Source organism: Gastrolobium bilobum, unplaced genomic scaffold (genome assembly GCF_033153095.1).
Source record: "Gastrolobium bilobum isolate Gb01-03AN ecotype WA unplaced genomic scaffold, APGP_CSIRO_Gbil_v1 utg47784, whole genome shotgun sequence".
Classification (NCBI taxonomy): Eukaryota; Viridiplantae; Streptophyta; class Magnoliopsida; order Fabales; family Fabaceae; genus Gastrolobium; species Gastrolobium bilobum.
This window is the reverse complement of record NW_026899196.1, coordinates 56,911-75,466: the sequence shown is the minus strand read 5'-3', so window position 1 is coordinate 75,466 and position 18,556 is coordinate 56,911. Positions and strand designations below refer to the sequence as shown.

The 18,556-nt window shown below is 37.0% G+C and overlaps 1 protein-coding gene and 1 non-coding gene across 2 annotated transcripts; one reads left to right on the top strand and one right to left on the bottom strand.

The window, feature by feature from the left end:
- Positions 1 to 2,784: 2,784 nt before the first annotated feature.
- On the top strand, positions 2,785 to 3,228 carry LOC133288153 (E3 ubiquitin-protein ligase SIS3-like). The gene has a single exon (XM_061485850.1). The coding sequence runs from the start codon at positions 2,785 to 2,787 to the stop codon at positions 3,226 to 3,228; it is 444 nt and encodes a 147-aa protein (XP_061341834.1).
- A 9,135-nt stretch (positions 3,229 to 12,363) lies between these two features.
- LOC133288155 (small nucleolar RNA R71) lies at positions 12,364 to 12,470 on the bottom strand. The gene has a single exon (XR_009748333.1). It is a non-coding gene; the product is annotated as a small nucleolar RNA R71 (small nucleolar RNA).
- Between the last annotated feature and the right edge of the window lie 6,086 nt (positions 12,471 to 18,556).

Below are 18,556 nucleotides of genomic sequence, written 5' to 3'. Positions count from 1 at the left end.
ACAACCATCATTTTCTCATCTAACAAGCCCTTAGGCACCACAATTTTATTCTGATAATATAATAAACCTTGCTCATTCTAGGATATACCATTCTAACCCTAGATACTCAATGCAATTATATTGCACTTAAGTTTGCTCCTTAATTCTTGCCAGCAATCACTTGTAGACTTTCATTGTTTCAAATTCCAACAATTCATTGCTGGTTGGGTGAGTGTCACCGTAGGTCCTCTTTTCTTGGTTTTGTACAAGATGAAGTTGCTTCATATCTCTGCCAAGGATGAGCTGATGGGTATGGATTTGACCCAACATGGTTTTGCCTATGCTCATGAGGTTGAGTCACACAAGAATGAGTTTCCTTTGTGGAAATTATCAATTTGGGATTGTGAATATGGGAGAAGCGATGGGATTGGGAATTGGAAGCTGAGACCAACAACTAGTCTTGGGAATATTCGAGTCAACCATGTTTTTTTAGGACAAACCCTCCGTTGATATCAATATAGTCCTATCGAAAAGGTATATGGTTTACCTATCTATCTTTGGTTGGTTTCTCTAAAAAATGAACTCTTCAGTTGATTTCTTGGCATCATTAAATGCACACATCATCTTATATAGAGGAATTGTAAAGTACATAAACATAGGCTAACGAAATCAAAATGCACTTAATATAAATTTGAGTTAGGTACTCACTGTATGAGAAAGACAAGAACGTGCCATTTTTTGAAAAAGTTTGGATTATATAGATTCAAACATGCTTAAGTTAGCTACCGCCAAAATAAAAAGCAAATACTAATGGGCTGTTAAAAGATTTTGCGTTGAGCAATAGTGTAATGTACACTATAGACAATTAGTTTCTTAGGAATTTCAGGGTGATGTATTCAGTGATGAAATTATGAGTCACATCTTGGTATTAGTATTCAATTGTACTTCCTAATGGTCAAAACAGAATCTGCTTCGAGAGTATCTTCCAAAGAATTTCCATGAAGTTGGAAAGGCTTTTTTTTCCGTTCCTTCTTGTCTATAGTCTATTCTATGAGTTACTACGTGAGAGTTCATCTGCTCTGTGCTGACTGTGTCAGTAGGTTGATGTTGCATAGACAGTTATAGCTACTAATTAATCTTCAAATAATCAGCCTCAGCCCTGTATATATACCTCTTGCATGCACTAGTTCACCTTGGTGCCTGTCAATGTAAAGAGGAAAATATGATTTACTCGTAGATTATAATAGGCAGTAAAATCATTATGTCAATGTTTGTCACTTTCTGTTTTTCTTTTTCTTCTATATTTAGGGAGGATAATGTATCCTTTATAATTCTTCTTTGATTCAATAACTTTTTTCTTTTATAAAAAAAGATATTTAAGGGAATAAAACAGTACTGATTTCTTCTAATTACATAGTATATATTGATTCTCCTGATTATTTCATTGAATCAGTATTTTTTAATTTTACATTATTGCCACTTTCCTCTACCTTCTGTGACCGCCCTTCTCTAGTAACCAGCATTGCAACTGTCTCAACCAGTTCCTGACTTCCTTAAAGTTTGTGACCTTGTTGGTAATTATTCCTTTGTCTCTACAGGTTTGAGTAGATAATTTGCGCTGTATATTACATACTTTTTCTGATTCGGGGGGAGAAATGTATTGGAGTACCAATGTGGACCATGCACCAGAATTTACATATACTAATGTACATATCCTACAAAAAACAAGTCAATAGGAACAAAAATGTCTTAACGTCCTTCCTTCATTGAGCAGCTCTAGTTCCATTACAATTTTGTAAATGGGTAGCATTTGTTTGTACAACATTACTCTCTTAGATCTGAGCCCTGCTTATTCCAGCATATGAGGATCAGCACTTCAAAACTTGTAACTGCTCTTGCATTTTTTCCAAATATATATTTTTACTCAAATGTTTCTTAGCATAGTGGGGTTTATATTCAGTGGTAATTTTCTAATGAATAAAAAAAAAAAAATTAGATTTTGGGGATAATTTTAAATACTCAGTTGAAAATCTTAGTGTCAAGTAATGAGTTTGCTACTAATCTGAATATTTTGTGTTTTACATGGTAGTTATGTTTGTGTCATGTTCTCATCTGCAAGATTTGAAATCCTTGCATAGCATTTTCAATATCTTGTATGCATTTTGGCAATGATAACATTCTTTCTTGTTAATCAGGTAATAAGCTATGATAAAATTTGAAGCTATAGCTTTTACTTTTTCTTTGTTTTAATCATACAAAGGTTTTGATTACAGCTATGGAACTATAGCATTTTTACAGCTCCTCCCTGGTGGTAAGGTATGACGTCTGGTTTGCAATATTTGATTATCACTATTATTATTTTGGCTTTATATATTTTCTCTTCCAAACTTCCAATTAAGCAGGAAACTATTTTTCGTTATGCATAATAAATGCATATTTCGATTATGTCCTTTTTTCAATAAAGAAATATAAAAGAGGCATTTAAATTTTTAAAAAAAAAACAGGAAAGAAAATAAAGAAAATCAGGAAGAGTAAATCTAATAAATGCAAATTAGGTTTTCAAACACGTTTAGGGTAATCCTGTTTCTTTAATTTGAATAAAGAAACATAACAAGTAGGAATTGAAACGGTAATAAAAAAACAGAATAATAATCCAGCTAATGAACATTGAATAACAACTAAGAAGTGAAGTCTATAAATTACCGCTTCATCTCGCCTCAAGTAAACTTTCCCACTTTCTCTACATATCTCTCTCTCTCTCTCTCTCTCTTTCACTCACTCTCTTTCTCTCTTTCTCGACCAAGAATGGCTTCTTTCTTAGTACCTTTTATGGGTTTGAATGCTCACCGAGAGGGGGTTCTTATGGACGACGTTTGGGTTCTTGATTCATCGGGCTTCACTTACACCAACAACATGCAAAGAAATATCAGAGATCGTGTGGCATTGGATTACAACCACAACATGCAGAACAATGAAACAGAAAGAGGCTATGTCTTTGATTCAGTCGACTTGCATAGTGGTGTTTCAAGTGAGGAGTCCACGACACAAGATTATTTTCAAAATCTTGAAGAGGACACGATTGAAGCAGAGTCTTCTTCCATCACAGATTGTTCTATTTGTCTCGTGGAGATTGGGTCAAGAGAAACAATTGGCTTGCCTTGCTCACACATGTTTCATCGGGATTGCATCGCTAAGTGGCTCAAGATTCGCGATACATGTCCTTTATGTAGATGCAATGTCAACGAATGATTTAAGTAAATACAATGTTGTATTTGCAATCTTTTCCTCAATTTCAGATGTTGTCACTCGTCTTTTTTGTTATTGTTCACTAGTTACTTTTCCTTTGTATTGTTCTGTAGTTAGGTTTCTTTGGAGTATTGGTCGGTTCCATGTATTTGTATTGTTTTCTTTGATTTAGTTGTAGAGGATGTGGCAATTGTAAAGATACGTTGTCTCTCTTTCGCGGTTCCACAATTGTAAAGATCAGATGTGTTTCTTTGTCAGAGATGAACAAGAGATTCGAATATCGTTGTTACATTGGTTCTTTCTTTCTTTTCTTTTCTTTTTCTTTTTTTAAGGATGTCTTACCGTCTTTCTTTGTAATATGCTATTTCTTCATTATTCCTTTTTCTATAAAAAGTAAAACAATTAGGCATGTTCACATTAGGGTTAAATATATTTTATTGATTGCATTTCAATTAGGTTAATGCAAAAAGCTATAACAAAACCTTTTCAAGTAATAAAGCTTTTACAAAAAGCTCACTTATATATAACAATTCATATGACTAATAAATTAATTTTGTTAGATATATTTGTCCAAATTTTTTTTGTTAGATATAAGTATATCAATGACTAAGATTAGGTATAAAATTTTTATTTTTACACCAATGTAAATTGGTTATGTCCCATACTCAACAATAGCAATATTCAAAGATAAAAATAGAACATTTATATTGTCTTCCGTAAACCAATATTTCTTCCTGTTAGTCACCGTTTTCTATCTTCATTTCATTATAAATATTAATATGACTAGATGGAAAATAATTAATTTCAAAATTAGTTTACATTTTTTCTGCTAATTCATCATTTTACGCTCTCACTCTTTTCCCCGTTTTCTCTCGCTTTGAACTAGATCTAAGAATACTTATTGGAAAGGACAAATCACTCGTTTATTTAATAGCTACTTTTTTGGGAATGAAAAAACTCTAGGCTCTGTTAGGGTTTGGCTGCGGACACCATGAAGGCGAACCAGGGAAGCACAGAAGGCAGAGATGGAGTGGAAAACGAAGAAGACAGAGATGGTGATCAACAAAACATGGCTAGATATACGACGTTGATGAGGATGTTGCTTGGGTATATTAGAACACAAAATTTGGGAGAAGGAAAAAAAGTTCTTCGAAGGAGAGTGTGGCCTTTGTTACTTAAGCACTTGAGAGAGTACTCCTTACTTGTCTGATAGGTAAACAAATGTGCCTACTCGCCAGTTTTTTTGTAGTGAGGGAAGGCAACAGGGTTGCTAATTGTCTAGCTACCCACGTTCAGAAACAAGTCTAGGAGACAAATGTCCTTGTGCACCCTCAAGAGAACTGTTGGCATGCATCTCCATAGTAGCGACATTATGGGGACTTCGTTTCCCTGGATGATCCGTTCCTAGGATTTCTTATGTGTTTTGTAAATTAGGAATTTAAATAATTTAATTATAAATATAAGAAATAATTCTATAATTGACTTTGGGTAAATATAGAAGGATTAGAATAATTATCGAAAAGGTCAAATAACCCTTAAATCGCTTTTCTGATGAAAAATGTAGATACAGGTTCTTCTTCACGGTATAAATGTGTACCGATGAAGTATTACAAAAAATTATAGTAAAAATATAATTATTGCTAGAAAAATGTCTAGGTTAAGGATATCAAGTTTGGGGTGAAAATAATAAGCTGTGATGTCAGAACTAATACTGGCTATGTATAAAGTGCATATCGGCAAAGTGTCTCGAAAAATTAATGTAAAAATAAGATAATTCCTAGAAAATATCTAGGTTAAGAAAATGAAATTTCAGAGTTAAACGAAGAGAGGAACTAATTAAACTACTACTGTTAGTGTAAGAACTCGCACCGTTAATTACGGAATTTAAGTAATTAATTAAGAGATTGATGGGATAATTCCTTAATTGACCCTAATAATTATGAGAAGGCTTAAATAATTATAGTAAGTGATTAACAATGTGGAAAGTCGCTTTTCTGACGAAAAATGCATATATCGGTTATGCCTTACTGTATAAACGCGTACCGATGAAGTATCCCGAAAAATTATAATAAGTATCAGAATACTACTAGAATAATATATAGGATTAGTATAAAAGGTGTCATATTCGGAGTTGTGGGTGTTGTGTGTGTGTTGGGAAGGGGCTGCTTTTGAGTTGAGTGGTGTGGGAGTCTTTCCTTTGGTTGTTGAAGCTCCAAGAAGCAATCCTTGTGAAGAAAGGACCTTGCTTGAGTGTCATTTTCGTGTACCCTTGGAGTCAGCACCTTGGAGCTGACTTGTGAGCTCCAAGAGCATCATTTATCTCTGTTTTAGAGCTTGGGGTAAGTTGTTGAACCTTCATCATGAGTTTTCCTTTGTTAAAGATCAAGTCTTGGCATGAAAAATGATAGGTTTAAGTAGTTAACACCATCACTGACCTAGATGAGTCTAAAGAAGCATGTTTTAACGCTTAAAAGTCTTAAAAATGGAACTTTGGGAGTGATATCTCGCAAAATTCAGAAACTGCATTATGCCGCAAAATATCTGGATATGATATCCAGATATGGGGTTGGAGATATCCGGATATGTAACAACCTGCACCGTTAATTAAGGAAGTTAATTAATTAATTATGAGGAATTAGGAAAAAATTTCATAATTGACCCTAATAATTATTATGAGGCTTAAATAAATATAAAAAGTGGCTAATAGTGCTGAAAGTCGCTTTTCGGACGAAAAGCGCATATACCGGTTCTGCTACTCGGTATAAATGCGTTTCGAAAAAGTATCCGGGAAAATTATAATAAGTGCATGAATATTCCAAGAATAATATATAGGACTTGTAAAACGAGTTTCAAGTTAAAATAATGAGAACTGGTGCCAGAACTGATAATGGCTATGGAAAAGCGTATACCGGAAAGGTGCTACGAAAAATAAAATAAAAATATTATAAATCTTAGAAAAATGAGTAGGTTCAGAATCCTAAGTTTGAGATTAAAATGCTAAAAATAGCTATTAATGATAATATTATCGTTTAAAACTTAAGTGACTATAAATACATTACTTGGCTCAAAACTAGCCATAACAGATTTCCTACGTGACCTTGGAGGCTGACCAGCCTTTGTGCACTATTCCATTGCCTTCCTTCCTTCTTCTAGTGAGCCTTGAGTGCCATTTCTCAACTCTTCCTTCACCTAAACACCTTGAGTGGGTGAGGACTTGCATTTGGAGTGAGTAGGAGACTCCATTTCTGAGTTTTGGGTTCTGAGTTTTGTGGTTGTGAAGGCTGAGTTCTTGTTTCTTTTGGTGAGAGCCTTGGTCTTAGTATTTGGAGGTTGAAGGAGTTATCTTTGGTACAAAGAACCAACCTTTGGTGTGCCATTTTCGTATTCTTTGGTAGGCAGAACTGTAGAGGCAGTGTGGTGAGCTCCAATAGCCTTTCTTGCTGAGTTTTAAGCTTGGGTAAGTGTTACCAACCTTTGATCATGAGTTTAATGGGTTAAAGTTGGTGTCTTGGCATGTTTAATGAGTTAAACAAGTAACCAACTGATATATGAACCTAAGTGGACCTAAAGATGCATGCTTTAACGTTGTAAAGTGTTAAAAATGGAACCTTGATGGGATATCTTCGCGAAAATACAAAACTGCATTCTGTCGCGAAATATCCAGATATGGATATCCGGAGATAGGTTTCTGGATATCCGGATATGGATATGGATATCTGGATATGGGGTTCTGGATATCCAGATATTGATATTCGGATATTGGCAGAGAGATATCCGGATATTGGATATCCGGATATGTCCCCGACAAATATCCGGATATTCTGGATTTTCGAAGAAAAGTAGCTGCACTGTTCATACAGAGGGTTTGTATGGGTTTGTGGACCCTAGTTTGATGAAGTTGAACTTCTGTAATAACTTAACTAAGTCAGATCCTATGTATTTAAGGGCTTGTGGTTTGGTGAGGAGCCTAAAGACGTAAAACGTAAAGAAAAGGCGTTGTCTTTTATTGTATGCTTATAGAGTATGGATATTGATGTTATTATTGGTCCAAATCAGATTGTGATACTGTTGTGTGTGGACCTTGAGCTGTGTGGACTCTTGGCATTGGATTGTTAGCTTGCAAGGTAAGCTTTCGTGTCCTCGGTTTTTGATACTGATGTTTTGACATGTTATCTAAATGCTGAGTTTTGAAAAGTCTTTGTGAGCACTTTCTAAGTTGTCGTACTGGGGCTACGGACCTCCGAGTTTCTTATAATTTATATGCACGCGTAGCCCCAGGTGTCTAGTTTCATTATATATAAACCTTGCAAAGAAATTCTGAAAGCTCGATTTATTATGAATTTTACCAGCCAGGACGTTTGTGATATTATCACTGTTTTATCTCTTATTTTGTGAGTTATGTTTCGAGGGGCAATCGAACTCCAAATCACTATTATTTTATATGAACGTGAAGTCCCAGATGTCTAGTTTCCAGATTACAAAGAATATATTTTTGAATTGTTGAACTGGATTTTATACAAATTTTTAAAGACAGCAAGGTCTATCAGGAAAATTATATTTTTAGTAAGTTTAAGAAATTTTGCGTACTCTGATTTTTGTAATTAACCAGATCCCCTCTTGAGTTTTAATTGGCAATGTAAAAGTGATTTTTTTTTCTCAGTCTCTAAGATACTATAAAAGAACTCTAATTCCCAAACAACTCTCTTGGAGGCCTACAAGAGAGGGTGTTACACTAATTGGTATCAGAGCAGAGTTTTGATTCAAGGTGTTTGTTTTAATGAATTGTTTGCTGTTTGTACTTGGTTGTGAATGATTGTTGCTTGAATATGTTGGTTGTTGGCATAGTCACTGAATTATTACTATTTGTTTATAACCGTGAATTGGTTGTCTTGCTGCATGTTAAAAGTACATTGTTTCACTGCTGATATTGGAATGTGATTTTTGAATTGCTTGCTAGCTGTTGTTGCTTGATCCCTTGTGCGTAATGGTACTTATGGTATCCAGTATCAAACATTTTTATGCACACCTCAATGCAAGGAGGTGAGCCTGATCAACTCACTGGCGCGTAGGGTGTGTGCGCACACTCATGGTTATTCTGGGATGTACTTGTATCAGAACACCGTGTGAAATATTAAATTGCTGCTTGCATTAATAGTTAATTGTCAATTCTGTTCTCCATGAAATTCCTAAGATTGTATCCCTGTCTATGCTTGAGATAATGTTCAAGGAAGTGATGTTTTGAATCGTGTAGAATTATTGCTGTTAAATAATTGCCTTAGTGAATGATGACATTTTCTTGTATGGCGTGGCTGTTTGTATAGTTGAATAGTAGAAATTGTTACTCTTCACAAATTCTGTTTCGGCGTAAGTAGTTAATATGTTCAAGAATAGAAGCAGTGACGTAATTTTGAAAATTGATGTAGGGATTGGTCATTTACCTAAGTAGTTTCGGTTAATCCTCCTAGAACATAGAATTAGTGTTAATTAAGGCTGTAACATTGTCTTTGTTTTTATGATCTACGACTTTCTGGTGTGTTATAATTGCATTACATTGTTAGATAATAGAAATCATTGTTCCTTCCACTACTTCCACAAGGTTTATAACTGATTTGTGTAGCTGTGTTATAACCATGATAATTAATGTAGATGACTAGCCTTCAGAAGATTTATTGTTTGACCTTAAAACTGTACGAAGACAAATTACGTAGGAATAACACATATGTCTAAGAAGATTTAATTAATGCCCTGGGATAGTAGGATAGGAGTTAATTAAGACTTAACAAGTGGGTCTACTGCTATTACAAATTTTTCTAATGGTGAATTAGCACTAGACATCATTCTTGAGAAAGAAGCTGTTAAACAAAGTGAGTGATATTTGTCATTCTAGTTCCTACGTGTTAGGTTGCCATGTGTGATGTAACTATTTTTAAACTTGCATCTGGTTATATTAAGTTTTCTTTTTGGTGATTGTTGAAGTTGTGGGTCTAGATTTTAAACGTTGCAAGAATACTGCATGAACAAATAAAGAAAGATTATCTGAATTAAATTTAAAAATATGCTGGACTGAACAGGTAATTGTGCATGCTTTGAACGATCTCGTTTCACTGAGTCTTTATTTTATTTTGTTCCCTTTGGCTGATTCGTTATCTTCATCCATATGCTTTCAATTTTGTCTCCTTCTCGATGCCTTGTGAAACTTTTCCGTTATCAAATATCAAACTATCCAACGAAATAAAAACTAGAGAATCATAGAAGCCTTCCTAGAATTTAAAGTGTTATGTTGTCATAAATGTTAGTTATCGTTATGGAAGAAATTATTTTAAAAGGGTGCATCAAGTTTATATCATGAAAGAACCGTGCATAGCTTCTTGGTATGTGTGATTTCCCTTGAGTCAATTTTCGGATTTGTCTAATTTTATTATACAGTCTATCCAACCCCCTGTTATCTTTACAATGACGTGTCTATCCTAGGTCTTATTGAATTTTGACTTGTCTATAGTTATAGAACTCGTATGTTGTTGAACTATAAACCTCATGTATAAAAAGGGAAGAAATTTTGCGAAAACAAGTAATTATTGATTTTGGTAGCACCTAAAAACAAACCAACGGAAGTTGAATAAGAGAATACGTATATGTGTTACTACTTTATTAAATTCATATTAAGAATAAAAATGTGCGTTTACAATCATGTTATTTTTGAGATCCATGACTTACCTTCATTATGACATGACTACTTGTGGGTGAATTATCATTTATATGTAGAGTGATGTAACACTATATCTTGATATCGTATTGTTATTGAAATTATTTTTAGAGCATGCATTGAAAGGAAATTTTTTATATAGTAACTGAAAATTTGCTAGGAAGTACGCTTAACACGTTCTGTCTCATAGTGGCTTTTGAATTCTGTTTCTGTATGATGAACCCTTAGTTCATCATGGTTTTTAGCAGGAATTAGGATCAAATTATGTGATTAAATGATGAAAAACAAGGTTAATGTCCTAAGATGTCCTCAATTACAAGTTCATGAGCTTTATTGGAAATTTGTATGATTCTTGTAGGAAAAGCAAGCTTGAAAGACAACTGGAGAAGGAAGAAGATTCTGGAGCTCAAGAGGAGAAAAATTGCCTAAGTGTTGAGCGCTAAAACGTCCACACTGAGCGTTTTAGCGCCCTGTTACAGGAAGAGGCAAAAACTTGCTGGTGTTGAGCGCTAAAACGTCCACACTGAGCGTTTTAGCGCCCTGTTACAGAAAGAGGCCAAAACTTGCTGGTGATGAGCGCTAAAATGTCCACACAGAGCGTTTTAGCGCGCTGCTACACTAAGAAGATGGAAAATTGCTGGTCTTGGGCGCTAAAACGGCCTGCAATATGCGTTTTAGCGCCCTAAAGTGGAAAAAGATTATGGTCTTCACCGCTAAAACGTCCAAATCAAACGTTTTAGCGTTGGAGTCAGTTAAAGTTAGTTGAGCATTCACCAAGTTTGGACGCTAAAACGGTCATTCCTTAACGTTTTAGCGTTGAAATCAGTTAAAAGCAGTTGAGCATACGTAAAGCATGGACGCTAAAACGGCCACTTATGGACGTTTTAGCGCCCACATCAGTTTTCTGTTTTTAATTGTAACACTATATAAGGCAAAGCCTTGACACTTAGAAAAAAATCTTGGGGGATCTGAACTCTCTCTCTCTCTAAAACTTAGTCTGACTTCTCTCTAAATTCTCTTAGTTTTTGTATTAGGATTTCCTTGTAATAGTTTGGAGATTAAAGACTTTCAACATGGAAATGAAGTTTGTTTCTTCTTCTCTTATTTATTCCTTAGTCATGTCTGAGTAGAGTCTTTGTAGTCTGAATGCAATGGAACTCCATGATAATATTATGTTGATTTGATTAATATGATGAAGTATTTTTCATGTGCTGATTTGAGATTTTCTGAGTTAATTATTTCTATCAAAGAAGTAGTATATAACAGGGATGTTTATATGACTTCTGTATTTGATAATCTCAACATCAGAATTCTAGTACTCAAGGGATTGATGCTAGAGTTCTGATGTAATCTTAAAACCTTAGTATTTTATGCATGTATTAAGAAAGAAATCACCAAGGGATTGGGGTTTCTGATTAATGTTTCTATCAGGGTAGTAAGGGATTACATCTTGATGATAAGTAAAAGGTTTATTAACATCACATGGAAAGGAATTCATCATATGATCAATTTTTATATGGGTTATCATGGAGGAAAGTTGTTTTCTGACTACTTGTTGTTTTTATTAATTCCTAATCCATATTTACTTTGTGTCAATTTACTCAAAATCAATTTTCTGGTGACAAATTATTCATGATTTTTACAAACTCTTATTTGATTCAAATTAGTTTTCTATGGTATATTGGTGTTTGAACACAATTCCTCGTGGGAACGATCTTTACTCATCATTTTATTACTTGTACGACTAGTGCACTTGCTAAACGTCCAACAAGTTTTTGGCGCCGTTGCCGGGGAATTTGTTTTTAACAGTAACTGATACTATAGAATTCTAAGATTGAATCCTTTTTTTTCAGTATTTTAGTTTATGTTAAATTTCTGGTCAATTTTGATTCTGGTACATGCGAGGTACATTTGATCCAAATTTGTTGTTGTATGATCCAGAATTAGAAAGGACATTGAGGAAGCACAAAAGGGCAGCCAGGAAAAGGAGACAGTTACAAGAAATTGGTGAATCAAGTACAGTTAATCAGGAAGATATAATGGCAGAGAATCACAGACCACCACCACCATAGAGGACACTGGGAGATTACATGACTCCTGCAGTGGTTCCTCCAATTGGGAGTGTTGTGCGCCCAACAGTGGAGCCCAACAACTTTGAATTGAAGCCTGCTTTGATACATTTGGTGCAGAAGGATCAGTTTGCTGGAACCAGTGTGGAGGACCCTTACTTGCACATAGAGAACTTCCTATTGTTGAGTGATACTGTGAAGATAAATGGTGTCACAAGAGATGCAATTCTGTTGAGACTATTCACTCATTCACTGACGGATGATGCAAGGAGATGGCTGCAATCATTGCCACAAGGAAGTATAACAACTTGGGATGATTTGCAAACCAAGTTCTTGCGAAGGTTTTTCTCAGCATCCAAAAGGGCCAAGTTGAAGGATGAAATTACAAGCTTTAAGCAGAAAGAGTCAGAATTTATTTATGAGGCTTGGGAGAGATTCAAGACTTTGTTGAGGAAATGTCCACAGCATGGAATTGAGGCATGGAAACAAGCAGCAATGTTCCTGCAAGGAATGACCACTAACACTAAAACCTTGGTGCATGCCACTGCTGGTGGATCATTGACTACCAAGACCCCTCAAGAAGCCTTGGATATCTTTGAGTCATTAGCATCTCAAGAATTTGATAATGCTCCAGTGGCTGACAGAAGGACAGGAATTATCAGGTTGGATGGGTATGATGCTTTGTTGGCAAGGAATGATCAACTGATGCAGACACAGAGACAACAGCAGCAACAATTAGATACCCTTATTAAGCAACTCTCTTCACAAAAAGTAGCTGCTGTGGAAACAAAGAGTGTATGTGCTATCTGTGGTAAGGGCCATGTGACAGAGGAGTGTGATTATGGGGGATCATAAGAACAAGCAGAGGTGAATGGAGTGTGGTATGATCAGAATAATCAAAGGAACTACAACAATCAGGGAAAGAATGTTTATATGCCACCATGGAAAAACAAGAATCAACACCCAGGATTCAGCTATAGTTCCAACCACCAATTGAATCCACCATTACATCCTCCACCACCACATATGAAGGAGCAGTCAAGTGATCCTGCTGCATGGGAGAAAGCGTTTGCTCAGTTATCTAAGACAACTCAGGATTATATTCAGGGTTCTACTTCATTCAGGGAAGAGACAACTGCATTCATGCAGGAGACCAGAACTTCTTTCAGAAATCAGGAAGCATCAATCAGAAATTTGGAGACCCAGATTGGTCAATTATCAAGACAGATATCAGAGAGACCACAAGGGAAATTTCCAAGTGATACACTGGTGAATCCTAAGGAGCACTGTAAAGCAATTATGACAAGAAGTGGGTTGGTACTTCAACCAGGGAAAAAGAAGGTGGAAAATAAAAAGAATGAAGAAGAGGTTGTTATTGAAGATGTAGTCTCTTATGATGAAGGAGAGAAAATGAGAAATGAGAAAAGTGAGAAGGAAGTAGTTGTTAGTGATGTTATAGTTGGAGTTGACAAAGAAGAGGAAGGGAAGGACAATAAGAATGAAGGAGAGGTAGAAGTTGGTAAAAATGCTTCCCCACGAAAGATGATGAAGTGGGAAAAGAAGAAGATGGCTGACAAGAAAGAACAGCCAGTTAGTTTATCTCCCTATGCTAAAGTTCCCTACCCTCAGAGGTTGAAGAAAGAGATTCAGAAGCAGCACTATGCAAGATTTCTGGATATCTTCAAAAATTTACAAATTAACATACCATTTTCTGAAGCACTGGAAAATATGTCTCACTATGCAAAATTCATGAAGGATCTTCTTACTAAGAAGAGGAAATTAACTGATGGTGAGACAGTGGCCCTAACAGCAGAGTGTAGTGCCCTAATCCAGAAGAAGCTTCCAACAAAAATGAAAGATCCAGGAAGCTTCAGTATCTCTATTGCTATAGGAGATGTGGAGGTGGGAAAGGCATTGTGCGATTTGGGAGCCAGTATAAACTTGATGCCGTTGACAGTATGTAGAGCTTTGGGAATCAACACTTTGAAGGAGACCAATCTTATTCTGCATCTTGCAAATAGATCTATCAATGTTTGCATGCATTTCATGTTTTAAAAGAAAAGTTGACCACTGCACCTATTATGATGGCACCTGATTTTTCATTACCATTTGAATTAATGTGTGATGCCAGTGACTATGCCGTAGGAGTGGTATTGGGCCAAAGAGTGAATAAATTGTTGCATGTCATTTACTATGCCATTAAGATCTTAAATGATGCACAAAAGAATTATGCTACTACAGAAAAAGAATTACTGGCTATTGTGTATGCATTTGACAAATTCGGGCCATATCTGTTAGGATCAAAAGTTATTGTTTACACTGACCATGCAGTTTTAAAGTATTTGTTGAGCAAGCAGGATGCTAAACCCATATTGCTCCGCTGGTTGTTACTGTTGCAAGAGTTTGAGGTAGAAATCAAGGACAAAAAGGGAGTTGAAAATTTGGTGGCTGATCACTTATCCAGGATTACAGAAAAAGAGCTTCAAGAAGGGCCAGAAGTAGTGATCAGAGAAGAGTTTCCTGATGAACATGTTTTGGCAATATGTGTTGTAACAAAGATGGTTGGGGATAAAGTCTTATCTATCAGTACACCACCATGGTTTGCTGATTTTGCCAACAATAAAGCTGTTGGATTGATGCCTAAGGATTTAACATGGCAACAGAGGAAGAAATTTCTGCATGATGTTAAGAGGTATATTTGGGATGAGCCATATCTTTTCTGTAGATGTTCAGATAGTGTGATCCGACGGTGTATTCCAGAGGAAGAACAGAAGGATGTGTTGTGGCATTGTCATGGTTCTGCATATGGTGGACATTTTGCAGGTGAGAGAACTGCAACAAAAGTTTTGATGAGTGGCTTCTACTGGCCCACTTTGTACAAGGATGCAAAGAAGTTTGTGGAGGCATGTGACAACTGTCAGAGAACTGGGAATATTTCTAGGCGACATGAAATGCCGTTGAACAATATCCAGGAAGTGGAGATCTTTGATGTTTGGGGTATGGATTTTATGGGACCTTTCCCTTCTTCCTACTCTAACAATTATATATTGGTGGCAGTTGATTATGTTTCCAAATGGTTTGAGGCTATACCTACACCAACCAATGATTCCAGGGTGGTGATTGCTTTTCTGAGAAAGAATATATTTTCAAGATTTGGAGTCCCTAGAGCTATCATTAGTGATGGGGGCACTCATTTTGATAATAGGATGGTGGAGTATGCCTTGGCTAAATATGGAGTAAGGCACAAAATAAGCACTCCATATCACCCACAGACTTGTGGTCAGGTTGAGATTTCCAACAGGGAATTGAAGAGAATATTGGAGAAGACTGTTGGGAATGCTAGGACCTAGTGGTCCAAGAAACTTGATGACACCTTATGGGCATACAGGACCGCTTTCAAAACTCCTATTGGGATGTCTCCATTTCAGTTGTTGTTTGGAAAAGCATGCCATTTGCCAGTTGGATTGGAGCACAAGGCTTTGTGGGCTGTGAGATATCTGAATTTTGATTCCAAAGCAGCGGGACAGAAAAGATTATTACAACTGGATGAATTGGATGAGTTTCGTTTGTCTGCTTATGAAAGTGCTAGTTTGTATAAGGAAAAGACAAAGCTATGGCATGATAGGAAGATCACACCTAGAGACTTCAAGGTAGGGGATCAAGTACTTCTGTTCAATTCCAGGTTGAAGCTGTTCCCAGGGAAGTTAAAGTCTAGATGGTCTGGACCATTTGTGGTAAAGGATATGAAACCATATGGGGCTGTAGAAATCAGTTCTTTGGATTCGGACAGAAGTTTTACAGTCAATGGTCAACGATTGAAGTTATATGTTGGAAGTGCTGTGGATAGGCAACTACTGACAGTTGCTCTATTAGAGGTAAAATAGATCATAACCGTCAGGCTCGTGACGTTAAACAAGCGCTGAGTGGGAGGCAACCCACTGTACTAGGTATGTAATTCTATGTTCATACCATATCCATAAGAGGAAGAAGAAAAGGGGAAATTTTTTTTGAAAAATCAAAGAGAAAATTTTTGCTATGTGCTGGGTGCTAAAACGTCAACCATGACCGTTTTAGCGTCCCCAGAGTTCCATCATTATGAAACTCTCTGGTTGTGCGCGCTAAGACGTTCATTATGAGCGTTTTAGCGTTCACTGACAACACCAATCCATGCACTCTGGCCAACAGCGCTAAAACGCTAAGTCTGACCGTTTTAGCGCTGTGCTGCACAAAGTGTGTATTTTTCTCTGGACAAGGACGCTAAAACGCTGGTAAGCCAACGTTTTAGCGCCCTGTCACTAATTCGATATAACAGAGTTCCTCTTCTCTTTTCCTCTTACATTCTTATACTTTGCCTCGGTTTTCCACAACGCCCACCTTATCTCACATTTGTATCATCCATCTTCGTAGTTTCTTCCACATCTTCTCATCAACATCAAGGTATGTAACTCATCTCAATTCCCTCCATCACTTATCATATCTGAAGCATGCAATTATTGGGCATTTTCTAGGGCATTCACATGTTGATTGCCTGTATCATTCGTAGGATTGCATGTTGATTTAGTTTTATTGGTATCATTCTCCTGAACTTTGGCTTTTGACTGGTATTTTGGGAATGAGACAACAAATCCAGTGAGTGTTGGTTCTCAGTTGTCTTCAAACAACAACCCAGCGTACACACACACAAGGTGTTCGTGGAAATGCCTGACCCAAAAATTGGCCTGGCGCTAAAACGCTCAGTGTGACCGTTTTAGCGCCCGTCCAGTTTTTACACACGTTTCAGGCCAGGACGCTAAAACGCTCAGTGCGACCGTTTTAGCGCCCAGGCCCTGTTTCATACAAAATTGAGGGTCTACATTATGGCATTGTGGGGTTGTAATTCATACATGTTTTGATCAAAATTCCCCACTACAAAAGTTCTAAATCTGGAATTGTGGAATTGGATTCATGATATGTAATTGTTTGACATTTGGACTGATTTTCTCTTATTGTGTAGGCACAATGTCTTCTCCTTCTCAACCAGCTCCTGCTACAAAAGGGAAAAAGAGATTTAAGAAGCGAGCAAGAGTGAATCAAGGAGGAGATACTGAAGCTGAGTTTACCCCACAGTTTGATGCTCACTTTTGGAAAAGTGAGGAACATGAGAAAAGGTATACTGACAAGACTTCCAAGAGGCCATTTGTTAGAGAAAGAAAATTTGTTCTAGAACAGGATGAATATCCCCAGTTTCAGTCTCAGCTGAAGACCAGGGATTGGGCAACTTTTGGAAGAATACTGGGTGATAGCAGTCCTAACATAGCAAGGGAATTCTTTGCTAATGCATTTAATGGAGATCAAGGAGGCCAGAGGACCTTCATTAGCTGGGTGAGGGGAAAGAAAGTGAAGTATGATCCTCACACTATCCAAAAGCTGCTGAAGATAAGGTTCTGTGATTATATCCACAATGCCAGTTGTGAGTTCAGGAGAAACTGGCAGAATATTGAAATTCCACCAAGGAGGAGTGACCCAAACTTTGACACCTGGACCAAGATGGGGGCAGCTGAGCCTATTTTGCAGACTATAGCCAAACCTGGTGAAACTTGGGAGTTAACCAAGGATAAGGTTGCCCCTAAGTTGATTTGGTTGAGGCATTTAAATGGTGAGGCTAGAGTCTGGTTTCACTTTGTAATCTCAAATGTCATGCCCTCTTCCAACCAGGCAGAGGTTATCCTGAAGAGAGCTGTCCTGATTCACACTATCATGACAAGGGCGAAGGTGGAACTTCCTATTCTCCTTCAGGACAGCATTTATGATATGGCTCACTCTGACAGTGACTCTGCTGCTTTGGGTCACTGTTCCTTGATTCAGTTGCTTTGTCAGAAAGCTGGTGTAGATGTTACTGATAATGGGGCACCAACCAAATTGCACCCTACAATTGATGCCGCAATGATAACAAAGCAATTGAAGATAGGAGGATGGGAGGTCACAGGATTGACTCCTGGTAGGAAATCTACAACACAGAGTGATGATGAATTCGAAGAGAGGCTAAGGACAGGGGAGCAATGGACAGTGAACACTGACTTCCGAATGAGACATTTGCGCAGGCGTCTCCGGTTTATGCAGTCCAGCCAGCACTCATTTCAGACATATATGGTGACGATGTTGAAATCTATATGTGAGGCTCAGGGCTTAGATGTTATTGATTATCAGCCTGCTGTATACCCTCATTCTGATGAGGAGGAAGCCTTTGAGGCAATGGCCCGGACTCACTATGCTGATCATGTGGATGGAGCTGCGCCTACTGATGGTGCTACATCTTCTCATGTTGCACCCACTCCAGAGAGACAGCCTGGTGTTGATGCTACTACCACAGAGACCACTGCTGCTGCTGCTGCTGATACTGGTGCTATGGATGAGGACAGGGGTGTTGATCCTGAATACAACCCCTTGCCTACTGCTGATCCAGGCTCATATTTGGTGTTTAGTGATGATGAAGAGTCTACTGACTAGACTTCTCATTTTGTTTTTATACATTTTCTGTTTTATGGTTTTATTTTGGATATTTTTAGTTGATTGTGGTATT

Coding starts and splice junctions, on each gene's coding strand:
- LOC133288153 (XM_061485850.1), top strand. CDS start 2,785: ATGGCTTCTTTCTTAGTACCTTTTATGGGTTTGAATGCTCACCGAGAG.